The 26,380-nt window shown below is 41.4% G+C and overlaps 1 protein-coding gene across 4 annotated transcripts in view; it reads left to right on the top strand.

Annotated features, from left to right (window-relative positions):
• The window catches only part of MAP3K15 (mitogen-activated protein kinase kinase kinase 15), a 177,432-nt gene that overhangs the window by 110,073 nt on the left and 40,979 nt on the right, over nt 1-26,380 (top strand). For all 4 annotated transcript variants that reach the window (XM_030574386.1, XM_030574378.1, XM_030574360.1 and 1 more), the window contains 6 exons: nt 3,222-3,317; nt 6,841-6,928; nt 12,456-12,589; nt 13,559-13,686; nt 19,364-19,494; nt 19,768-19,873. In XM_030574386.1, coding sequence (XP_030430246.1) covers nt 3,222-3,317; nt 6,841-6,928; nt 12,456-12,589; nt 13,559-13,686; nt 19,364-19,494; nt 19,768-19,873 — 683 coding nt within the window. The remainder of the gene's footprint in view (nt 1-3,221; nt 3,318-6,840; nt 6,929-12,455; nt 12,590-13,558; nt 13,687-19,363; nt 19,495-19,767; nt 19,874-26,380) is intronic.

Below are 26,380 nucleotides of genomic sequence, written 5' to 3'. Positions count from 1 at the left end.
CCTCTCAAGTATAAGTAATGACCTCAAAACAGTACTCCTTTGATTAAATAAAAATATTACCTTTCTTGGTTCATTAACCAAGCAATAAAATAATATAACCAGATTCTTCTGCTCAGAAGCTACACTGATTAAAGTCCCCAAAAGAGAGGAAGTGGGAATTCTGTAGTGACTCTAGGGAAATAATCTTACCCCCTAAGACTGCTGTGCATCCATTGCTGCAGCCGCACACTCCTGTGGGTCCTGGCCCCTTCTCCACCCAGCTCTGTTGAAGAACAATGGCTGAGGGAACCACATAGCCTCCTCACTCTTTGCTAGTCTGTCCTTGCACTGCCTCCCCCCACCCCCCGCAAGTGCAGGTGCAACAGCATGCTGGGAGCATGGATGCTGGAACTAGGGGAGCTGCTGTACCCGCTGGCTTGACGTGGTTGCCATTATATACAGGGTTTATAGTTTGGTTAAATGGCTCTCAGCACCCCCACTATAAAAATTGTTCCAGTAGCCTTGCTGGGAGTCTTCACAGAGTTGTTGGCCCCTTGCTGTAAGGGTCTGCTGGTCCCTAAGCAACCGCTGCATCCACATTGCCACCAGACAGCTCTGTCAGAGCAGCAGTTGACAGGCTGTGAACGTAGCGGGCCCAACAGTACTGGATATGCTGCCCACAAAGGATCTGATTAGCAGTGCTCCCAGATTGGTCCAGATGCACTACTTAAGCTTGGAGGGAGCACCAGGAACAGGAAGTTGACTATGCAAATAGGCGAATCCTCAGCTAGCTTCTATCACAGGCCTTGCTCTTAGTTACTGCTCTGATCCCTGCCTTTAGTTCCTGGCTTCTGACTCTGTCTCTGACCCTCAGCCTTGACTCCTGACTTCCAACCCCGGCTCTAATCCTCTGTGCTGGTTCCGGTCTTCCAGTTACAGCTCTTACCCTTGGTTCTGTTCCTGACTCTTGACCCCAGCTCTGCCCACTAGGCCTGGTCACCCAGGCCCCAACTGTAGCACTTGCACTCAAATCCTGCCTACCTGACCTTCAGTACTGCAGAACCACCACTAGTCCTTCTGCACCCGTGCAACTGAGATGGGCACAGCTAGGATTTTCCCTTTGTTGCACTAGAGAAATGTTAGGTTATTTTCAGTCCCAACAAGTTTCCAAGACCAATGAAATGATTGTTGTTGCTGGTGTGCACCGTTACCAGATAAGGAGTCCTTTAGCATCTAATTTTCTAAAACACACATTACTTACTTTACAATGGGCTTAGTTTTTGTTATTAATCATTGCTTAGCATGGTAACTAGTTAAACAATGACAATTCATTTGCTTTGGCTTCTTTCTTAATCATTTCTGCGGACTCTAAAACCCTTGGAAGTAGAGTTTTATGTGATTGAATTAGGTTTGATTTCTTTTAACGTTTGTATTTGTTGATTTTGAGTTATTTTGACCTCTTCATGCTTTTGAAACTCTCACCAGTTATTTAATGTAGAATAGTACTTGTAATCTTAATTCACACTTTTGTCAGATGTAATTGTTCTTTATGGTAGCCAGTTAATCTTAAACTCCTGAGGCATTCCTATATAGTTTGTTATATTTAGTAAACTGAAAATCATATGCATGGATATTGACGTGTTTCACCAGTGTATAACCTTTGAAAATTCACATTGTTTTTTATGGCAGTTTAGTCAGATAGATTAATCTGCCTCATACGTTTCTACACTGGAGATTGCTTCATCAAAGCCCAGCAATGCAGTGACATTTGAAATGGAGAGTTTTGTTGTGTGTTTTGTAAAGTAATAGAGCTGGCTGCAAAAAATGAAGGTTTACTCCCATGTTACATTTCCAGAGTGGAATTATTACTAAATATAAGTATCAGAGGGGTAGCCGTGTTAGTCTGGATCTGTAAAAGCAGCAAAGAATCCTGTGGCACCTTATAGACTAACAGACGTTTTGGAGCATGAGCTTTCGTGGGTGAAGAAGTGGGTATTCACCCACGAAAGCTCATGCTCCAAAACGTCTGTTAGTTTATAAGGTGCCACAGGATTCTTTGCTGCTTTTACTAAATATAACTTTTTTTAAAATTATACAAAATGTTTTCTTTGTTTTGGCAGAATTCTTTCTATGTATTTTAGAATGTTGGCACTGTTGTGTTACCCTTAAATGTTATAGCAACCCAAAATATTGAGCATTCAATTAATTCATGTTCTCAAATGAACAATGCCTTTACAAAACAAGGCACCTCATACAGATGAGTGAAGTGCTAATAAAAAATTATTGAATGGGGGAAAAATAGCATTTAGAGTGAATTTTGCTTTGGATCATAAGGACCATGGAAATTTCCGAATGCAGCTTAACTGCAGAAGTTCTCTTACAAAGTGGACACATAAAAGATCTCTTCAAACTCTACACTTAGTTGAACAGGGCTTCATGACAGTTCTGTGCAGTCTAGTTGCAGGAGTTTGCAGTTATGCAGATCCTATGACTATGAACTCCTGTATGGGGGACGGAAGCTATTCCAATCCAAAAGCTAGTAGCAGCTATGAAGGGACGGTAGGACTTCCGTGTGCATTGTGCATGGACTGAAGATGGATTCCATTTCTCCCAGTTCCTGCAAAGTTCTTCAGCACGTAGCCCATTTATTTGGGTTCTGTACAGGAGTGATCAAAGAAAGACACTTTTTCAACCAAGGGCCTGGCCTCAGTGGCAGATGTGGTTGCACATTAATCTGGTCTTTAAAGGGTTCTAAGAAGCTTACACACTAATGTACGTTGCTATTATTTCCTTTTTAAGGTTTATTGCAAAAGTAACCGAAGTATAAACTAAATTTGTTAACGTAAACAAAGACAGCCCTGGAATCCAAAGAGATGTTAAATCAGTTCAGTTTCCACACAAGGGCAGTCAGATACTAGGAAATCATATGAGTCTACTAAGAGAGGTTAAAAAAACCAAAAAACATCTGGGATGAGGTTTGTCCCTGTCAAAGGCAACATTAGTTTTGCCATTGACTTAAATGTGGCCAGGATTTCACCCTCAATAATAGGTGACACAAAAGACATTTCATATGTAAGGAGAACAATTACAGCTATTCTTGCATTTGTGAGAGAATTAACTGTGTTCTTGAGAAAATAAAAGTTGTCTGAAATTGAATAATTCCTAAGATATTACTGCTTCCTCCTCCATGCTGTCTAATATGAACATATAGAGTAAAACTTTTTTTGATGGAAATTTTACAGCATATCCAAGTTTGACGAACGATGTTGTTTTCTTTATGTCCATGACAACTCTGATGACTTTCAAATCTACTTTTCCACAGAGGACCAGTGTAGTAGGTGAGCTGATTTTACCACTAATAAAACTTCTCTGGTATGTGACTGGCAAAGGTGTTGGAGCCTTCCCAAAAGTGGGAGAACTGGGGGCCCCTGCCCCTCCCCTGGCCAAGCCAGAAGCTGGAGCAGGGCCGGGGAGCCCACCGTCCCCCTCGCCTGGGTTGGAGTGTAGCTGAAATCATCCCCCTGCCCGTGTCACCATTACCCAGGCCTCCCGCCTAGGGCAGGTGGAGGGACCCTGGCACCTCCGACCCAGCTCCAGCCAGGGGGCAGGGCCATGGAGCTGCAGCCTGGCCATGATAAAGCTGTACAGGAAGCTGTGGAGAGCTGCAGTGGGCCCCTCCACCTGCCATGGTATGGGAGGCCCACGAAGAGAAGCCCCCGGCCCATGTCTTCTCCACTCCCCAGCCAGAGCTGGGTCGGGAAGCGCCATGCAGGCAGCTGTGGTGAGCTGGCGTGAAGTCGCGGACCCTCCACCTGCTCTGGGCTGGGCAGGGAGCCCTGGGGCAGGGACATGGGTCCGGGGGCTGCTTTAGGCTACCCCGCGCCATGGGCAGGTGGAGGGTCTGCGCAGTCCCCACAACTGTCCAGGCTCCCCAGCCGGGCTTCATGCTGGCCTGGCCATGGAGTTGGGGCTTGGGGAGAAGAGGAGGGGAAGGGAACAGGGTCTACCCTGGTGAAAAGTGGACCAGTCAGACGTGTCCACTTTCTAAAACTGGGAGGGCCATGGCCTCCCTGATCCCGCTTCCTGCTCCCCTCCCTCATCACTGGTGACTGGTATATAGCACTTAGTGCAAGACAAACACAGACAGTTTTTCAGATAAATAAAAGTTCATTTGTGCATTTATCATCTTGAAACTTTTTTTCTTATTAAGAAACTATGGGCTGAATTCAGAGATGATATATAAGATGATATGAGCTAGATCCCATTACACTCAGACTGTCCCTACACCTACATTTGCAATATTTAAGGGAGTCTCTGTTGGTACAACTTGCATGTAAACAAGCTTGAACCAGGGCCGCCCAGAGGATACAGGGGGCCTGGGGCAGGGCCAGGTCTTCAGCGACAATTCAGCGGCGGGTCCCTCTCGGAGGGAAGGACCTGCCGCCGAATTGCCACTGAAGAATGAAGCGGCGGCGGTAGAGCAGCCTAAGTGCCGCTGATCACGGCTTTTTTTTTTCCTCGCTGCTTGCGGCGCTTGTACTCACCGGGTGGTGCTCTAAGGCTTCTGCAGCAGTTCAGCGGTGGGTCCTTCAGTTTCTTGAGTCTTCTGCTGCGCCTAAGACCCGGAGCGAGGGAAGGGCCGCCCGCCAAAGTGCCACCGAAAACCTGGAGGGGCTTGTGGGGCCCGGGGCAAATTGCCCCACTTGCTCTCCCCTCCTCCCTTGCAGCCCTGGCTTGAACTAAGGTATAAGTTAAAGTAGCCCCCATCCTACTTTAACCTACACTTTCTTCTAGCTCGTTGGCATGTAAATTACACTTACCTGGACCTCCTTATACCCTGCAAAGTGGTGGTAAGTAGGTTTAAGGAAGTGTAATGGAGAGTCTAACTTACTACCTCGCATGTAACCCTTGTGAAGTTTGCCATGGGTGCCTGAATATTCTCTTCAGATAGAGTTATCAAATCTAGATAATAAGTACAGTTGTTGAAATTCAGGTGGAAGACGTATTAGGAGAGTATTTGGTCTATAACTCTCATGGGATTGGAATTTGACTGGTGACATCAGTGGAGTTTTTATCAGCAGTGAATTCAGCTCTGTTTGTCTTAATATGTGTAATTTTTTTTCTCTTTTGGGTGGTGATCTGTGTTTAGTGTTTATATAAAATGGGGGACACGCAACACTACGTTAAACATTATTAAGGTTGTAAAGTCAAGCTCTCAAAGGTTAGCAAATGCCAGAATTAGGGTTGTTTGTGTAACCTTAAATCTGGCCCATCGTGTGTATGCATTATAATACAGTCTTTAATTACGTGGTCGTGTGATATTTTTTCCACAGGACCCCTGGCTCTCTCAGTGCAGAGGCTGCATCTGCTCTGGGGTGGATGAGTGTATGTAGTGAAGTAGGTGCATAGGACCCCTGCCTTATTTGTTTGCAGGAGTTGGAACGTGTGCAGTGAACAAGGCAGGGGATTGTTAGAAGAGAAGGTCAATGGGATCTATGTTTTGAACATATAAAGTGTTATGTGATGCTAAGTACAGTACTCTCAAAAATTGGGTCCAAATTAGGCACCTAAAATTAGTGCAAAATTTTGACCTTAATCTCTCTCTGCCTTTAATTACATAAAAGCTGTACTGGGTCAGATCAACCATCCATCTAGCCCAGGATCCTGTCTTATGACAGTGGCTATTTCCATATGCTTCAGAGGGAATGCACAGAATAGGGTAATTATATAGTGAGCCATCCAGTCCCAGCATCTGGCAGTCAGAGACCTAGGGACACTCAGAGCATGGAGTTGCAAATCTGACCATCTTGGCTAATGGCCATTAATAGACCTATCCTCCATAAACTTATTTTAACCCAATTCCACTTTTGGTCTTCACAACTGGCAGTGAGTTCCACAGATTGACTGTGTGTTGTGTGAAGAACTACTTCCTATTGTTTGTTTGTTGCTTCCCTGGCAGTACCCTCTCACCATAGAGATATTGAGAAGATAAATTACTAAATGGTTGTATAGCACTCAAGCACTAAAGTAACGAATGCCATAGAAAAAAACATGCAGAAATTAGCATTTCTTGCTTTAAAGCAGAGTTTGAATAGTTTGCAGTAAATAAGGCATGGGCCACACATGGAACAATGAAGCTAAAACAAAACACTGCAAACTGCTAATTCAGTGAGCTCCATTCATTCTGTGTTCTTAGGGAGGCAGGAATCCTGTGGAGAAAATAGTATGGGAACATTTAATTAAGGACTGCATCGTAATACATACACAGAAGGCAGCCAAATTAAAGTTGTACCAGGTCACAACGCTATTCACTCAGTTTTGGCCATACCCCCTGCCTGAGTTTCATAGACTCATAGGTCAAAAGGGACCAATATGATCATCTAGTCTGACCTCCGTTTCATAGGCTGCTCAGCACTTTCTAAAAGTCAGCCCTTACCAAGGTGTCTCAGATTGTGCACCCAAAAATTAAGGCACTAAATATCTCTAGCAACTTTTAAGTATCTTGCTTTTCATGTTTCTGTAATTGCATTTATAAAGACTAGGCCACACTAAGGCCAGTTTACAGATTTATCTAACCAGAACATTGTAGTTAAAAGAATTACAATAAAAAACCCCAAACAAATCCTTAGGTACGCTGCAGCGGATTAAACCACTTTTTAGATAAGTAGGCTTTTATTTTTCAATGTATGTTTCATATCTTTCCTCAGATAAACTACAGTAAATGTAAAGATGGAAAGTTAATGAAGGAACCCTATTACAGTTTGTTAGTAAATGTATTGCTTTGCACTTGGCTTACAAAGTTTTAGCTAATCTTTTACAGCGAGGGCATTCTCTTTGCTGATTGATACTTACTGCTTGCAGATTCTGTGGCTTGGTTAAAGAGATTTTGACTGATGCTGTGGGCAGTGCTTTGGAATTAGAAGGAGAGATTGATGGGGACACACTGGAAGTAAGTCATGTTTATGGGTAAAATAGCTGCAAACCCTAAACCATTTTTCCTTTTCCATTTTTCCTCTCTCATATGAATTTGTCGGAGAAACAAGGATAAGGAAATAATATTTAAATCCTTCAAAATATATAGAAAATTGCAATACTCCTGTAACTCTTTATATAAAATAGTTAACTTTCTTGTGGGGGAAAAATACAGTCTTGTATGTAACATAGTGAGCCAGCTACTACAGTGGCTGGGGTCATATAAGTACATGAGAATGTGAGCAGGGGCGGCTCCAGGCCACAGCATGCCATGCACGTGCTTGGGGTGCTGTGCTGGGCGGCAGGCTGGGTGCCTTCGGCGGCATGCCTGCAGAGGGTCTGCTGGTCCTGTGGCTTCGGTGGACCCTCCGCAGGCATGCCTGCAGGAGGTGCACCGGAGCCGCGGGACTGGTGACCAGCAGAGCGCCCCCCATGGCATGGTACCTTGCTTGGGGCGGCAAAATGTCTAGAGCTGCCCCAGAATGTGAGTTATTGATCTAGAAAATTATTGCACATGTGATGGATAGTTGAGAATCACCTGATCCTGGGTGGAGCTGGTTAGATAATGACAGCAGGTATTGCTTACTTTCCAAGAAAACCTATTTAGAAATTGCCATTTAGTTTTTCTAACCAGATCCATGATGTTGCCATCTCTTTGGATAAATTAAATTGATAGGCTATTTTGGTGGTGATTGAATACCAGACTCTTGGTAATGTGAACACTGGTCTTTTCATCCAGAAAGTTCAGAATTGTTAGTTTTGAGGGTGTACACTGCATTCTGTTGTTTTATTGCAATTGGGAAAGCATCGCTAAAAGATTGATGTCATTTTTTATCTCTGGGCAAGTAAAAGTAAATCCAACTGCTGTTTTTAAAAAATACTTACTCTTTGTAGTTCACCTGAACCTAAGTTCTTTCTGCCCCTGTTTATTCCATCAAAAGCCATTGCCAAATGGGCACTTCCCAGGAGCAATTTACTTACCTTTAGGATGCGACTAGGTCTTCATGATAATGAATCTCTTGTAGAAGTTGAGACTTCAAGCAGGAATTGAGGGAGGGAAGAGTTGTTCAAGATTGGGTACTAGCTGAAAGACGAGGTTCCCCAACCAAGTCTGAGAGTTCTGGCCACAGAATTCTCTCATCCTGCCAATGTAAAGGGCATCGGTTGAGAGGGTCTGTTAAGGCTCAGCTAAATAGTTCACATCTGTGGCCTCAGCATTTGCTGTAGAGAAAACAGAATCCAGGAAGCAATATTTTGCTTGGTCAGAGATATAGTTATATCTGAGGCAGTGGGTTTTACTTTGCATATTTGTGTGCTTAGCCAACAGCAGGAACACTTCCTAACAATACAGTGTATGTGGTTGAGGAATAGTCTCTCAAAGGAAGTAAGTTCACCATAGCTTGAGCTTTTTAAAAAACTGAACTGAGCTAAATGCTTGAGGCTACATTGTAGGGAATAATCATGCATTGATAGGTTCCATTTGTAAAAATGCTGGCCTAATGATTGATATATAATCTTTAAATTGCATGATTCTATAAGCAACCTGCATTTTTTTCACATATATTAAATTAAATTTACTCTATTATGCAACAAGGGACAAAGTTGAAATCAAAATGTGGAAGGGAAAGGCAGAACTCTATCCATACAAGACAACTATTTGGTTTGAAAGCCCCTAAGCAGATTTGTCTATATGGGAGAGAGGCTTTTGTGGGTTGGGGTTTTTTTGTTGTTTTTTTTTCACCGTTATAACTTGCACATTGGAACTTTGGTTGATTTGATATTGCAGTCCCTAAAAAGAGAAAAAAGAAAAAAAAAGAAAAACAATAGTTTTAGCTGGAAACAGCTGGTTCATAAATGAGATCAGACGTTATATCACTCCACAGTTACAGGTTATGGAGTCTTTTCACTTAAAGAGGAACTTTTCACTTAAAGAGGGACTATCATGCTGTCTGGAGTGGCTCATGACCATGAGTGGCAACCTCAGGGCAGAAACCCCAAACTGGTTGTATGTTCTATAATTAGATTTCACCAACCCAGTAACAAATGTGAATTCCCAAAGCGCTATAACAGACTTACCATGTAGTTGAATTTAGGGATAGCTGGTTGCTATACACCAAAGATTGCAAAATATTCAGGTTGCTTCCAGTCCCAAAAGACCAGTCACTTACCCAGGTCAATTTGTACCTTAGATCTGTCACCAAAGACAATGCTTGTAGCCAATTCAGTAATTAACTAACTAAAGATCTATTAACTAGGAAAAAAAAGTGAGTGTTGTTACAAGGTTAAAGCAGGCAAACGTATACACCTGGTGTAGGCAACCTATGGCATGTGTGCCAAAGGCGGCATGCGAGCTGATTTTCAGTGGCACTCACACTGCCTGGGTCCTGGCCACAGATCCGGAGGATTCTGCATTTTAATTTAATTTTAAATGAAACTTCTTAAACATTTAAGAAACCTTATTTACTTTACATCCAACAATAATTTAGTTATATATTATAGACTTATAGAAAGAGACCTTCTAAAAACCTTAAAATATATTACTGGCACATGAAACCTTAAATTAGAATGAATAAATGAAGACTTGGCACACCACTTCTGAAAGGTTGCCGACCCCTGGTATACACAAATGAGGTAGTTTATAGTTTTAAAAGGTGACAGAGTTGTAGTAATATGTCAGCTCTGAATGTTATTTAGGGCTAACCCAGGTTGACTCTGGGGATCTCTGCTCCTGTTTCATAGCTCCAGTCCTGTGAGAGTCCAAACAACAAAAAGGAGATGAAAAATTTTCTTGTCAGTTAGTTATTTTTATTTTCTTCTTCCCAAATTCAAGCTGATGGGATGAGCCCTTTTGCACTTAGCCTCTTCATGGATATGAAAGGGCAGTTAACAAAATCTTTGTATTGTGATGTCCCACAATGGCCCATTTAGTTTTGACAGGCCTTCTTGATGGTTGGGAGATGATCCCTCCTGATTGAGTTCACAGTTTCAGAGCAAACATTTTCACCGTCATAAATCAAAAACTTAAATATTATCATACAGCATGTGATAAAGATATAATAAGTGAGACTAATGCATGCAGCAACCTACAAGCATATCATAGAGTCTAAACACTAAATACGTTAGAAGTCTAATACCCATCTGAACTGTACTAACACACAGATTAAACAGACTGGTTTCCAACAATGAATTTGTCAGGGCTTAGCTGATGCCTTAAACCTTGGCAAGGGCTCACATCCAGTCTGCCAGTGTCGCAGTGACAACATGAAAAATGCTAGGTGACATGTTCTCGATGGACTTGACGAGAAAGCCTCACCTGGAAACCATACATGGTATTAAGGGGGAAAGAAACTTTGGAAGGAAAAAGAAAACCTGTGATCTTTCAGTTTTCAGTCAAAACTCTTCTGATTAAGAGTGTCATCTGGGTAAAGGGCTACATGATAGAGACAATGGTAGCATTTGAAAATGATTGTAACTTGGAGTAAAAGCTGCTGTTAACAAGGATTTAGATTTAGAACTAGAGCCAATTTGGGGATTCTTTGAACCAAGTGGGATTTACTTATATTACCTTTTGTGCACATCTGGACATTAATACTGAGGAAGTTTCTATCACTGGAAAAGTTGTTACTGAATCCCAAATAGGAAATCCCATAGGCCTGGGAACTCCAGACCGTGTGCCTTGACCAGGGTCTTAGGAGGAACACCTACTTGTTCATAACTGCAGTTGAATCACTCACCAAGGAGGCTCAGTAGTTGATCATGTGCACAGATTTTCTGCAGTGGCAAACTGGTATGGATTTATTGTCCACCTAAAGAAAACAGAATGGAAACATACTAAATTGCATCAGGTACACAGTTTACTAAACCTACTGTCAAGCACTGAATTACACATCTCAACAGACTTCACATACCCTGGGAAGCATGCTAGGGAACATGGACTCCTTCTCTAGGCTGAGAAGAATTACCTTAGGACTCATCTGTTGCAGAGCTGCACCCTGACCTCAAACTCTGTCCCGCAGCTGTATCATGCCATAACTGTGAAACCTGGGTGTGCTACTGCCAAAGAACTTGACACGTTTTACGTGACACTTTGGTCAATTGTGCATGTCGCATAACTGGAACTTTGAAGAGCTAAAACATGGAAAATGAAACTATGTTAAGGCTACGTTAATCCAAGTACAGATCCACTGAGTAGGTGTTAGGGTTAGACAACAACAGAAGTCCTTAGCATGTTCTGTACAGTGATACAAAGATGGGGATCATTTGGTAAATGAACAGAGAATTTTGAAGGCATATTGAAACAGCAGCAACTTAACTCAGGATATGCTCAAAGAAGACAGATCTCGAGGATGCATTCAGTTCCACTGCATGACATGGACATATTTGACATTGCAGAAAAAATGGTATTATGAAAGAAGTCTCTATTAATTACAGCAGTAAAAAAAATTAAAAATGATGTTACCCAAGTAGGGAATTCATACAGACACAGCATGTGAAGCCTGAAGTCTCGCAGATTGGGCATAAACAGCCATTTGGATTTGGGAAGGAACAAGGGGAAGTCTACATGCTCCAGTCGCTCATCCTGGAAATTGTAAAGCTACACACTTCTTTTAAAAAAAATCTCTGTTTTCTATTTGTGTACAAGCTTTCAAAATGTCCTACGCTAATTCCTCACTCTCAAATTTGTATATGAATCAAGACTGCACTGTTTAACCCATCTCTCATAATAGAGGTTCATTTAGTGCCTGTGAATTTGCTTCATACATCAATAGGCCTTTTGTCTGCAGAGATCTTTGCAACACGAGTTCTCTACAATGAGGTCACAGTAGTAGACCAGATCCTCAGATGGTGTAAACCACTGTAGCACCATTGAAGTCAGCCACCTGCACCAATTTATACTAGCTGAGGATATGACCCAGTATGTTCCAACAGAAATGTATACAACTACTTAATTTTGTATTTTTAATTTCATTTTAGAAGATCAGCTTTAGGGCTGTCAATTAATCTCAGTTAACTCAGGTCATTAATTCAAAACAAATGAACTTGATTTAAAAAAATTGCAATTAATTGCATTTTAATTGCACTGTTAAAAAGAAATAATGGAATACCAACTAAAATTTATTATAGATATTTTTGGATGTTTTTACATTTTCAAATATACTGATTTCAATTACAACACAGAATACAAAGTGTACAGTGCTCACTTTGTTGTTGTTTTTGATTATAAATATTTTCACTGTTTGGGCCCAATCCTATATTCCATATTCAGGTAAAATTCCCTTTGAGTAAATCTATTTAGCAATTATGTATCTGGACTTTTGTTAGGGAAGGCCACATTTTATAAAGCAAAAAGTAAATAATTAATGACCAGTGAGTTTTTAAAAATTATGTATGTATGTATAGACCAATATATATTTCATCATTCTTACTAAAACTGATTTACAATCTGAAAGGTGGCTGCAGTTGTAACTATTTGTGTACCATTACGTATACCTTTCTGCTTTCAGTATGAATATGACTATGATGAGAATGGCGATAGAGTGATATTAGGGAAAGGTACTTATGGAATAGTTTATGCTGGAAGAGATCTTAGCAATCAAGTCCGAATAGCCATCAAGGAAATCCCTGAGAAAGACAGCAGGTGAGTCTTGGGCCTTGTCTACACTACAGGGGAAAGTCTATCTAAGCTATGCAATTTGAGTTACGTGAATAGCGTAACTCAAGTAAACGTAGCTTAGATCTACTTACCGCGGGGTCCTCACTACGTGATGTCGATGCGAGACGCTCTCCCGTCAACTTGTCTTACTTTTCTTGATTGGTGGAGTATAGGAATCAACAGGAGAGTGATCTGTGATCAATTTAGCAGGTCTTCACTAGACCCCCAAATTGATTACCGATGCATTGATCACCACATGTCGATCCCCCGGTAAGTGTAGACAAGCCCTCAGTGTAGTAATAAACCTGCATCACCAATAAGAAATACAGTTTGTTGCTAAGACTTTTTTCCTTCTAAAATGGATTTATGTATAATGGTTTATAGTATAATATTCCAATGCATGATCATTGAATTAATCTATAAAAAAATATGGCTTTAATCATCCTGTTTAGGGGCAACTTTAATGTCTTCCTTTTTTCCCAGTACTGCCAAACCACCAAAAATATGTGCTAACTTGATAAAATCCTTTGTGGGGATCAGGATTTTGTAATTGTTTGAATAAAGAGTCCGACATTATTTCCTGGAATAGTTTAGATAAGAAACAGTTTGTTTTCCATGTAGCAATCCAATCATATTTTTATCCTTTTTTGAGAAAGGATTTTAAATCATTTGAATATGTCAAACATAGAGCTGGAAAATGCTAGGAAGAGATGCATGTGCATCTCTATCTTTGTGGGAAGCTTTTCTTGCACTCCATTGCTTTATGTTTTCTGAAAGGCCAGCCAGTCAAGCTGCATTTTGAGTTTAATGACTAGAAGGTTTTGGGGGACTTGGATGAAACCACTAAACTCATTTTATTTGTAAACCAGGATTTAAAACTAGGTCTCCAAAGATGTTAGTCCAGTATATTTGCATAAATCTTCAACTGATCCTCAATTTACTACTTCTTGATAGGTATTCTCAGCCACTGCATGAAGAGATCGCGCTGCATAAATATCTAAAGCATCGGAACATTGTCCAGTACCTTGGTTCTGTCTCTGAAGATGGATACATTAAGATCTTTATGGAGCAGGTGCCAGGAGGTTTGTATCATTCTGGACTGGGATTTTCAAAGGCACCTAAGGGTATTAGGAATCTAACTCCTGGGAACAGTCAATAGGAGTGAGGCACTTAAATGCTTTAGGAACTCCACAAATCCCAGAACTAATGCGCTGCTACACTGTAGGTGTCCTTCCTGTTGAGAAGTTAATTGCAAGTGGCATTTTTCTGTTTATAAGCAGATTCTCTGTATGTGAACAATAGATATGAAGTGGTACAGTTCTCGAGATCCTGTGAAATCCCTTTCTATAATAATTCTTACACACACGCAAACTATATTAAAATAATATTAGTAAGATTAAAAAGTAGAGCACTCAGAAATTAAGAAATGCCAGAAGTAAGGTTGTTTCCTCTTTGGCCCAAGCAGTTAGCCAGTATTTGGGGCGTTGCTGTTAGGAGGAGGACTTGATGATAAGAGTCAGTTATTTCTTTAGTGCAATCCTAATGTACACTAATTCCAGTTTCCCTGAACAAAGAAGAGACAAATAACAGGAGGCAGTTTCCTTACTCATAATTTCAAAGTCCAGCCCCTCCACTTGATTCTGTGCCTCAGCGAGCTTTGTCTCTCTGCCACATCTATGATCTTGCTCCTGACTCTTCTCTCTGTCTTCTGGCTTTCTCCCTTTGGCTTTCTGTCTCTCATGCACACACTGTTCATCAAACAATAATCTAGCTCCTGTGTGTGCAACCATGGAACCCCTCAGATCATATGGCTTAGCTTCTGATCAGATTTTGTCATGAGGCCTTGAGTGGTGGCTTCTGTTGTTTCCAGCTATTTCATTACATAAAGAGGCTCAGTTGCCCCTTTCATTTAGACTGAAAAAAGAGGGCTCACTGCATCCACTGGTTTTAACTGTGTCTGGGGGTATTTTTTCTTCATAAGACCACCGCCTCATTCAGTGAACAGAACGGATGTTGTTCACTTAATGAACAACTGTTCAATATTTGTTATCTCCTCACTGCACACGATTGCTCTGAAGACAAAATTATTAATTTAATCATGGGCTTTTCTATGGCACTCATCACTATAGTATCTGAGTGCATCACAAATATTAATGAAGTTGTTTTCACAATGCCTCAGTAAGACAAGGGAGTATTATTATACCCATTTTACAGATGGAAACTTAATGGCGCAGAGAGATTAAGGTAAAAAATATAAACTGATGTTGGATACCCAATTTGAGACAGCTGGGACCTGATTTTTCAGAATACTTAGCATTAGTTAGCACTTCATATGTTCAAAGCACGGCTCCTATTGACATCAGTTGCTACTATGAGTGCTTGGCATTTCTGTAAATCAGACCCTCAGCCATCAAGTAGGCCACCCAAAAATGACGAAAACACAATTAATGACCACTCATGAAAAGTTTGGGTTAAATGTCTTGCCTAGCATCACATAAAGAACTCTGTGGCACAGGCAGGGATAGAATCCAGTTCTCCAGAGCATCATTCAGCTGCCTTAACCGCAAGACAATCCTTTCTCTTCCTGCAATTGCCTGCCTCATTTACTACACGCCTTCCAAATTCTGCAACAAATGAGACGGGGTCCTGTAGACTACAGCTTCTTTCACTACACAACCCTGATTCATCCCCAGAGCAGGTCCAGCCTGTGCACTGAATGAGGCAGGGATCCTGGAGGAAAAATATTATGTGGTCAGGTAATTAAAGACTGGATTATAATGCACGCACACAAGGGGACCACCTTAATTCTGGCATTTCCTAACTTTTGTGTGCTTAATAATACAGCTTTTTTTCCCCCGCATGTATAATTGCCTAGGTTTTTAAAAATGTAAACTGAAGTTAAATCTGTGGCAACATATTGATACCCACATAGTTCATTAGCATGGCTCTAACTTTTAGAAGAGAGACTGAGGGAACTGGGCTTATTTAGTCTGCAGAAGAGAAGAGTGGGCGGGAATTTGGTAGCAGCTTTCAACTACCTGAAGGGGGGTTTCAAAGAGGATGGATCTAGGCTGTTCTCAGTGGTGGCAGGTGACAGAACAAAGAGTAATGGTTTCAAGTTGCTGTAGGTTGGATATTAGGAAACACTATTTCACTAGGAGGGTGGTGAAGCACTGGAATGGGTTACCTAGTGAGGTGGTGGAATCTCCTTCCTTAGAGGTTGTTAAGGCCTGGCTTGACAAAGCTCTGGCTGGGATGATTTAGTTGGTGTTGGGCTAGATGACCTTCTGAGGTCTCTTCCAACCCTAATCTTCTATGATTTTGTGATCCAACACACAGTCCTCTGCCAATTGAGCTAACAGAGTAACGGAGAGCAGTAGTCGGTTGTCATGCTCTCTGTGGACCAGCACTAGGGGGGAATGAGACACACACTTTGCCTGGATCCAGCATGACCCACAGCAGCTCAGAGATACAATTGCAGGGGAAGTCGTGTTCAATCCTGGGTGGGAACATGCCCTGTGCAAATGAAATGTTATGGGATTTTAACCACTAAATTCACCAAATTCTCTATTGAGCATGGTTGAATTGCAGTTTTCATTTTCCAAAGGCTAATAAAGGCAGGTGTCAAATTTGGATTAGATTTTTTCAGACAGATGTCAAAAAGTACGGGCCTGACACAGAGGCCACCTCCTGCCAAATTTAAAATTCCTGTTCCAAATTGCCAGAAATTTTAAACATGGGTAAAACAAGATAATTTCCCTAAGACCTATTCTCTGAAATGGCTGAACTATTTACTGAGATGTTTCAAAAAACATTCATCCTGAGGCAGGCACCCAGCATGGTAAATTCGTTCCAAATAGTTAAAGTTCGGCAAAAGTTATAAGCAATTGAAAACAGGGTCTTCTAATGGGAAGGGGAGCAGTGGGGGCAAAATACCTAAATGATTTCAAGACTGAGCTTGATAAGTTTTTGGAGGGGCTGGTATGATGAGACTGCCTACAATGACATGTAGCTGATCTGCGACTTCTAGCAGCAGATATCTCCAATGGCTGGTGATGGGACATTAGCTGGAGAGGGCTCTGCGTTACTTCAGAGAATTCTTTCCCAGGTGTCTGGCTAGGGGCTCTGAGGATCTAACTGGCTGCCATATTTGGGTCAGGAAGGAATTTTCCCTTGGGTCAGATTAGTAGAGACTCTTTTTTTTTTTTTTGCCTTCCTCTGCATCATGAGATCACGTGCAGATTTAAACAAATGTAAATGGTGAAGTCTCTGTAACTTGAAGTTTTTAACCATTATTTGAGGACTTCAGTAACTCAGCCAGAGGTTAGGGGTCTCTTACAGGAGTGGGTGGGTGAGGTTCTGTTGCCTGCAATGTCAGGAGGTCAAACTAGATGATCACAATGGTACCTTCTGACTTCACAGTCTCTGAGTCTAAGTGACAGGTAACCTTTTTAATAGCTGGTGGAATTAGCCTCTTCACCCCATAATAATTCCCAGACAAAAGCTTTGTTTAAGTGGAAAGTATATATCAATAATTTGAGGGTAAAAATCCTTACTAGTAGTTCACCAAAGCTATTAAAGAGGCAGGAAAATCAAAGTTAAGGTTAAACCTCCAAGACACAGACTCAAAAAAGGTAATTCAGAGTGCATTTTAAAAATACATTTGGGAGGCACGAGACGATAATCTTACATCCATTTCACTCCCATCTTTAGGCTCCCACTGCCTCCTGACTGTAATGTGCTTGCTTGCTAACACTGCAGCACACATGCACCGACTTTCTGATTTCCCCGTGGGTGCTCCACCTCTGCTTTGCCCCAGGCCTCACTCCCAGTCCAATCCTTCCCCTAAAGCTCCACCCTCTGTCCACCTCATCCCACCCTCGCTTCACCCCTTCCCATTCTGCCACCGAGTGTGCCCCACCCTCGTTCTGCCTTTTCCTGCCTCTGCATCTCCCACCCCCCCAGCACCTCTTGTCTGCCACTGAACACCTGAGCCCACATTATTTTTTTGGTGGGTGCTTCAGCCCAAGAGCACCCATGGAGTCAGCGTCTGTGCTGCCATGCTAACATAATGGCACGTGCTTGTGCTAAATTCATCCCAGCATCTCCAGTCACTGTCCTGCCCCGGACAGTACCAGCTGTTGTTGCTTACCTGGTGCTTTATTCTGTCCATGCACTCTTCCTCCCATATATGTTGTAGTGCACTCTGAATAGCTGCTGGAGACAGGAAAAGACTGTGCTAAAACTTACATTTCTTCAGCACCGACTAGCTTTAAAGGGACAGCTATTTAAAAAACCTGTGGTTGAATTTTGTAAGGAAACTTCCAACTCAGAAAGCTGTTGGCATGGATTGAAAACTCTCTCAACTACGTTTGCTAAACTTAAGTAGAGCCCATTGTAAATTCTCTGTCTGACTTGTCATAAGCAGAAACTGTTGCAGAAATTGCTGCTGTGTGAGCCAAGAACTTGGTCTGTTTAAAAAGATTAAATCTGGTTCACTATCTCCACTAAGTAGGAGAAATAACAGTAACCCCTCTTCCAATCTGAGTGTAGGAGGCCTCCAGCCCCTGGTTTTCTTTCTGGAACATTCTTTCCTCTATCTCCGTCTATTCCCAGGGACAGGGCCGGTGCAAGGATGTTTTGCACCCTAGGTGAAACTTCCACCTTGCACCCTCCCCCGTGCCCTGAGGCACCTCCCCCACAGCAGCTCCCACCTTCCACCCCGAGGCACCCCCCCGCAGCAGCTCCCCATCCCCCCACCCTCCGCCCTGAGTCACCCCCCTCAGCTCACCCCTGCTCTGAGCACCCCAAGCACACCATCACTGCTTCACTTCTCCCGCCTCCCAGGCTTGCGACACCTAAGCTGATTGGCGCCGCAAGCCTGGGAGGCTGGAGAAGTGAAGCAGCCATGGCGAGCTCGGGGAGGAGGCGGGGTAGGGGTGAGCTGGGGCTGGGAGTTCCCCTGCGTGCCACCCCCATCCCCCCAACTTGCTGCAGGCAGCCCTCCCCGCACTTCCCTGCCCCAGCTCCCTCTGCCTAAATGCTGGCAGCAACCAGGGCAGCCAAAGATCCGGCCGCTGCGGTTGCTGACAAAGAAAATGCCGCCCCCCAAATCCTAGCGCCCTAGGCGACGGCCTAGGTTGCCTAAATGGTTACACTGGCCCTGCCCAGGGGTCAAGGCTATATTAACAAATCAAAGGGAGGTGGGTTTAGACTGTTTTGCTGTCAGAATAGATCACCTTCTCTTAACTTACATAGTTTGTCATATTTCATATTCACCTGAGTCCACGCTGCTTTTGATTAAGTGCCAGATTGTGGCTGATCCTAACGTGCACACCTTAGGGCTTAAAGGGGAGTGAGAGCAGTCCTACCCTGGCATACAGCTTCCTCACATCATGGTTTAAGGCATGGGTTGTGCATTAGTTACTTTCTGCCCCTTTCAGTCAAACAGGTGGTGGAAATGGGTAGACACTTGGCTCTGCGATTCCACTGATGTGCCAGCGAATGGAGCTGAGCTGGCATGAAAAGGGAAATAACCTGCATCTAGTCAAAGACTGCAATAAATCACTTCTGCCCTGGAGGAAGTAGGTGACCAGCAAAGTCTTGGGCTTATCCTGGAGTGCTGTAGCTACACCTCACCACCATCCTCGGGACATTGACCTGAGGTTCAGCCTCGCTCTAAATTTATTATTACTGACCTCCAGAAGTTGACCTTGTGACTGTGCTATCCTGACATGTTTTCCTCTTTATCTATCCCAGGAAGCCTCTCTGCTCTTCTAAGATCAAAATGGGGCCCAATGAAAGAACCTACAATAAAATTTTACACCAAGCAGATTCTGGAAGGGCTTAAATATCTCCATGAGAACCTGATTGTACACAGAGATATAAAGGTGAATTTTCTCCAAGTGTTGTATTTTGTACAGTAGAGTCGAGTGTGTGTGTGTGTGTGCGGGGGGGGGGGATTTATTTCAGTACCTCTTGCAAGATAATTAATTTTGTTATAAACAGAAGTCATACTTTTGGTAGGAAGGAGCTTTTAAAAAACAACAACAAAACACTACCGCTGCCTCTGGCAGTTTGCTTTGTAAAAAGTGTTGTTATCATCTTTGTTATCAATCATGCTGGGATCTGTTTACATCCATCTGTCTTTTTGTTGTCTCCAGGGAGATAATGTTCTTGTGAACACATATAGTGGGGTGGTAAAAATTTCTGATTTTGGGACTTCCAAGCGACTTGCAGGTATCAATCCATGTACGGAGACATTTACAGGTAAGATGAACCAAACACATTTCTGAACAGTCTCCTCTTTGGTGGTGGTGGTTTGACGCTATAGTTAGCATTCTTATTTAGGATTCAGTTTTGGGTTCCTCACGTAGCCAAAGTGCCTGTTGAAGCCACCAAGAACTTTTGGTCGGTAAAGAAAGACGGGACTTTCTGCTTTGAAGAAAACAAAGAAAGTAGATTGGTGTATGTCACATGCAAGGATAGGCTTTTTTTCTTCTTCTTAAGGAGCCTATTTAAACCTAATTTAAAATCTTGGACCAAAAATGTCTGTGAAAAGTTTTACTGCAAAACTTTAAACTCCTGCACCTCACAAAATACCACAAACTGCACCATACGAATCAGTGAGAACCTAATTTTGACTGTAAAAGCTCTCAAAACTTTTTTTTTGTAGCTGGGTCCTCTGAAGATGTTTTTCCTATAGTCAGTTAAGTGTGCTGTGTGTGTTTAAACAATAAAATAGTTAAAATGTGAACTAAAATTGAGCCTACATAATTGTATGTATGTCGTCCTTTGTAAGAAAACCAGGGGAATTACATGACCACTGTCAGAGTGAGATGACGGAAAAGGTATTTTATCACCCTTTAGAAGCTGGAGGCCATTTTCTGTCTTCACCATCTATGACCAATCACAATATCTATGTAACTTTTTCCAAACTTAAAAAGATTGCTGCCATTTTGCAGGCCAGTAGATAATCTGCTCTGTGATTTTTAGGAAATAGTAGATAGTTCTAAGGTTGAGGAAAATATTATCCTTCCTGTTTTTTGCTGTTCAGACTGAGCAAAAAATTGAGTAATTACATAAGCATATCTTTCTTTTCCTGACTATAGCTTCTTTGTTACACAGCAAGTTTTCTTTCCCCTTTGACTTTGCAAACTTTTACTCCCTTTCCTGTGTGAGTTCTTTTGGTGTTATGCAAATCAGAATCTGGCTAAAACCAACCAGCCTTTTATTTTCAAAAAATGTGAGCTCTTTTTTTATTGACCATAACAAACAATGGGTCAGCCAGTTTGTCTGTGTTTTATAATTAACTTCTCAAACTAAAGTATTCAACATAAAGACTCATGTCTAATTTATTTCATATTAAAATACAATTTAGGAAAGTATGCATTCATGAATTACCAAATGAATAAGAGGGATTTTTAACCAAAATTTACTAGTTTTAGTTAAATATTGAAAGAGAAATTAAATCTGTAGAAATAAAGACCAATAGTATTTCATGTAAAAATTGAAATACTTGAATAAAAAGTTGTAATCACTTTAGTATCTTTGGGGACCATATGGTATTAAGTTTATGAATGGTTTATGTATCACTTTGGGCCAGTGATTGTATGAAACTCTGGGGAGGGAGAGAGCTAAAAACAGGGAGGGGGTGATTAAAGTAAATCATTTAGGTTGTAAACACCTCTAGAGAGGTACCACCCCCAGAAAGGCTTATATATACTGGTTCGAGATGAGTTTTCCAGACGCCAACAGACTAAGAAAGGGCTTTTGGTATAAAAAGGCTGAGTTGAGCCTTTTTTATTCAGCAAATGGACAGAACCTTCTCCCCAACCAGTGTGGAAGGGTTGGAATGATTTTGGCTTACTAGGGTCCCATAAGACTGAAAATTGACCTCTGGTGAATTTTAGCATGCATATAGGAACTTTTATTGACTTTTATGTATTTTCTTTGTAATGCTTTTACCTTAAGGATAAATGTATTTTGCTTTGTGAGGGTTGGTTGGTGACTTGTAGACACTGTCATAGCCCCTGGAGAAAGGTTAATGGCAGGTACTGGACCCCAGTCAGACTAACTGCAAGCCTAAGCCCCTCGTCTGGAGGGACAGAGATATGAGTCTCTGCCCCAGAGAGGTGACAGCTGGGAGCCTGAAACCTTTAAAAAAAATGATAAATTTAATAGTAATAAGTCACCAGGGCCAGATCCTCTCACAGATTAGTAACTGGTTAAAAAACAAGAAACCAAGGGTAGGAATAAATGGTCATTTTTCAGAATGGAAAGAAGTAAACAGTGGTGTCCCTCAAGAATCTGTATGGTGACTGGTGCTGTTCAACATATTCATAAATTATTTTGAAAAAGGGAAAACAGTAAGGTGACAAAAATTACAGATGATACAAAATAACTCAAGATAGTTAAGTCCAAAGCAGACTGTAAAGTTACAAAGGGATGGCAACAAAATGGCAGATGAAATTCAATGTTAAATGCAAAGTAATCCACATTGAAAAACCATAATCCTAAGTATACGTACAAAATGATGGGGGTCTAAATTAGCTGTTACCACTCAAGAAAGAGATCTTTCTGTCGTCATGCATAATTCTTTGAAATCATCTGCTCAATGTGCAGAGGCAATCAAAAATGCTAACAGAATGTTAGGAACCATTAGGAAAGGGTTAGAAAATAAGACAGTAAATATGATGCCACTAGATAAAGCCATGGTATGCCCACACCTTGAACACTGAAAGCAGTTCTGGTTACCTCATCTCAAAAAAGATATTAGAAATGGAAAAGGTACAGAGAGAGGCAACAAAAATGATTAAGGATATGGAACAGCTTCCATATGAGGAGAGATTAAAAAGACTAGGACTGTCCAGCTTCGAAAAGAGACAATTAAGGGGGGATGTGATCGAGGTATGTAAAATCATCAGTGGTGTGGAAAAAGTGAATAAGAAAGTGTTATTTATCTCTTCACATAACACACTAACCTGGGGTCACTCAGTGAAATTAGTGACAGAGTCCTGTGGCACCTTGTAGACTAACAGACGTATTGGAGCATGAGCTTTCGTGGATGAATACCCACTTCATCAGACGCATGTGGTGGAAATTTCCAGAGGCGGGTATAAATATGCACGCAAGAATCAGTCTAGAGATAACAAGGTTAGTTCATTCAGGGAGGATGAGGCCCTCTTCAAGCAACTGAGGTATGAATACCAAGGGAGGAGAAACTGCTTTTGTATTTGGCTAGCCATTCACAGTCTTTGTTTAATGCTGAGCTGATGGTGTCAAATTTGCAAGTGAATTGAAGTTCTCTTTGGAGTCTGGTCCTGAAGTTTTTTTGCTGCAGGACGGCTACCTTTAAATCTGCTATTGTGTATCCAGGGAGTTTGAAGTGTTCTCCTACAGGTTTTTATATATTGCCATTCCTAATATCTGACTTGTGTCCATTTAGCAATGAAATTAGTAGGGAGCAGGTTTAAAGCAAACAAAAGGAAGTACTTCTTCATGCAACACAAAGTCAACCTGTGGAACTTATTGCCAAGGGATGTTGTGAAGGCCAGAATTATAACTGTATTCAAAAAAGAATAAGATAAGTTCATGGTAGATAGGTCCATCACTGGCTATTAGCCAAGATGGTTGGGGTACAACCCTGTGCTCTGAGTGTCCTTAAGCCTTGGACTGCCAGATACTGGTACTGGATGACAGAGGTCACTTGATAATTTCCCTATTCTGTTCATTCCCTTTGAAGCATCTGGCATTGGCCACTGTTAGAAGACAAGATATTGGGCTAGAAGGATCATTGGTCTGTCCCAGTATCTCATTCTTATGTAAGTGGGTGCCCTTGAAGAAGACCGTGATCGGGGTCAAAGGTGCAGATAACCCTGAAATGGTGACAGTTTCCACAAATATAATTTCTCTTGCAATAAAGACCAGTTCTATTTGATTTAAAAAATTGAAGTATTTCAAAGAAAAAATCTCATCACTTAACATTTTAAAAATGGTGAAGTAAAATTAAAGAACAAGTTATAGTCATAGCATTTGTAAAATTCATCAATCTTGATTCCTAATAAAATGCTGTACTTAAGTGAAATTAAAATATTATTTGTCAGTTTACATAGATCTGAGATAGCCCATTTTGGAATGCGTGAAATGACTATCTCTTTAGCTCACAGACATGAAAACATGACATACAAAAAATACAGTACATTTTGGGGTAAAGTTTGGTTGAATCATTTCTTTAAGAAATTTCACCATAGTTTTCCAAATAAATTATTCGATAAATACTTTTTTTATTATCCAGCTGCATAAACTATGTGAATAAATAACAAAAATATATATACAATTTTCATTAAATATTTGAAATAAAATACTTCAATTGTTGCTTGCAAGTATTTGAGCAGTTCCATGCTGTTGTATAAAATAATGAGAATGGAACAGCATGCTCCACATGGTAACCATATGAAATAGACGCATTTTAATACCATACTAAAGGAACTACCAAATGACAGCATAAGAATAGTTGCCATATTGTGACGAGAGCAGGTAAAAATTTCATCTTGTTTCTGCATTCATCCCTTCCTACATTTTTTTTAGTGCTTTGTGTGGGTATATTTTACCTATGTGTAACTGTAGTAGTCTCCACTGGATATGTCCATACTAACACAGGCTGGTCTCCCTCAATTTGTCTTCAATTGGAACAAATCTACATTAGACCCTTTACATCCTTGTTTTATTTCCTGTCATGGAGTCTCCAATTATTTGATCCTCTCAACATGTTCAATTCCATGGTGGAGAGCATGCTGATCTCTTTTCTTATGGCTGGCCAAGTCACTGACCTGTTAAGTTCCATCAAATTACAGTTGTATACACTCTGCCTTTTATTGGCATTTTTTTGTCACAGAGAACTGGAGTAAGCTTCCACCATTTGTACCCACCCAACTTCAATATGATGCCAGGTTTCACTCAGGGGCACCACTGTCAGCAACCATTGATCCTAGGAATTTAAATACTTCCGCTCTTCTAAGTTCACTGCCAGTGATATACTTCATGTTGAGTCCTCCTCCCTCCTACCAACGTTCATTCTGTGTAGCCTCTTCAGAACTATGTTGCCGCTGTTCAAAGTTGGCTTGCAGGGGCTCACAGTCTTCCACATGTAGCATCAGTGAACAGCATGTTCCAAGGTGGCTCCCTTTATGTAGTCTCACTTATTGCATTTATGACAATCACAAATAAAAAGGGGCTAAACAGTGACCCATGATGCAGACCAATCTTTATTGGAAGTTCTCTACTGTAGTCCCATTTAATTTTGACTATGGTAGTCACTCCATTATACATATCTTGGATAAGAGGAACGTATCTTTCTGGCACACTTCTCCATCGCAAATTCCACCAAACTAATTCTCTTGGAACATGACCCTATGCCTTCTCTGGGTCCACAAAGACCATACCTAGTTGCCATCTCTCTTCTCTGAACTTTTCCATTCGGATTCATGGTGCAAATATGGCATCAATGGTGTTCCTTCCCAGCGCAAATCCATATGGACCCTTCCAAATTTCAACCATTCTATGCAGATGCTTTTCAATAATCCTTTCCCATAACTTTCATAGTATATGACTTCAACTTAATTGGGCTATAATTAGTACACAGTGTTAAATATCTCCTTTATGTTTCAAAATAGGTACCACAAAGCTTTTCATCTGACATTTTTCTCTTTCTTACTTCTTCTGGCCCAGGTGCTTTCTCCTTTTTCATTTTCTCAAGTGCCTCTGCAATCTCTTCCTTTGGTATGCAATCTGTCATGCTCATGTTCAGCTTACATGTTCTTAATTCCGCCATTGGGTTCTCCTCATTCATCACACTTTCAAAAGAATCACTCCATACTTTGTTGATTGATTCACCATTTGTTTGCAAAATGCCATAGACATTTCTAACGTAAGCAAACCTGCATCCTTTTCGTCGTTTTCTCTCTTGCCTTGGCAAGGCTACAGATGGCCTTATCTCCCTTCTGTCCTCCTAGTCAGTTTAGTTCATCACAGGCCATACTTTTAGCTGTTGCAGCACTTCTTCTAACCTCCTTTGTGTCTCCCCATATACCATCTTATCATTACTGAAACCCACTGGCCTGCCATTTTTTGAAGATTGCCTTTTTTCCACCTCAACAGATTCCCTAATTTGAGGATTTCATCACCAAGTGTTCCTTCTTATCCTTTTCAACACTGGTTTCATCTCTCCTAGGATGACTTGTGCAATTTTCAGCAAAGCTGACCTTAGTTTGAACCAGTTGTCCTCCATGCACCCCTGGGTGTATTCAGGAAGTCTGCGCATTTCTCCTTCTATGAAGTTTTTTTCATTACCATCTGTTTTCACTAGTTAGGCCTCTCCAGTGCCAAGGGCTTCAGATACTTCTGAGGCTCTGCATTCTAGTCTGTAAGGATAAGTCTATGCCGTCTCACAGTGCACTCACCCCATTTACCTTATAATTGATTATGCATGATCTCTCTCTGGTTAGTATTGAAAAGAAATTGATTCGGGACTGGTGTTCTCCACTGGCATAAAATATGAGATGGGTTTCTCTCTTCTGAAAGTGTGTGTTTGCGGTCATCAAGCCCAGTGCCAGACAAGTCTGTAGGACCATTTTTCTCTCCCTCAGAGTTTCTGGTTCCAGTGCCATTCCCAGCACGGACACCTTCATGTCCAATCATCTCAGTTCTAGTGTGTACATATAAATCTACTCCTATAAGGATCTTCTTGTTGGATGGTATGTTTTCAGTAAGGTGCAA

This window comes from Gopherus evgoodei, chromosome 1, assembly GCF_007399415.2.
Source record: "Gopherus evgoodei ecotype Sinaloan lineage chromosome 1, rGopEvg1_v1.p, whole genome shotgun sequence".
Lineage (NCBI taxonomy): Eukaryota > Metazoa > Chordata > Testudines > Testudinidae > Gopherus > Gopherus evgoodei.
Note: the sequence above shows the minus strand (reverse complement) of the source record. Positions and strands in the feature narration are given on the sequence as shown.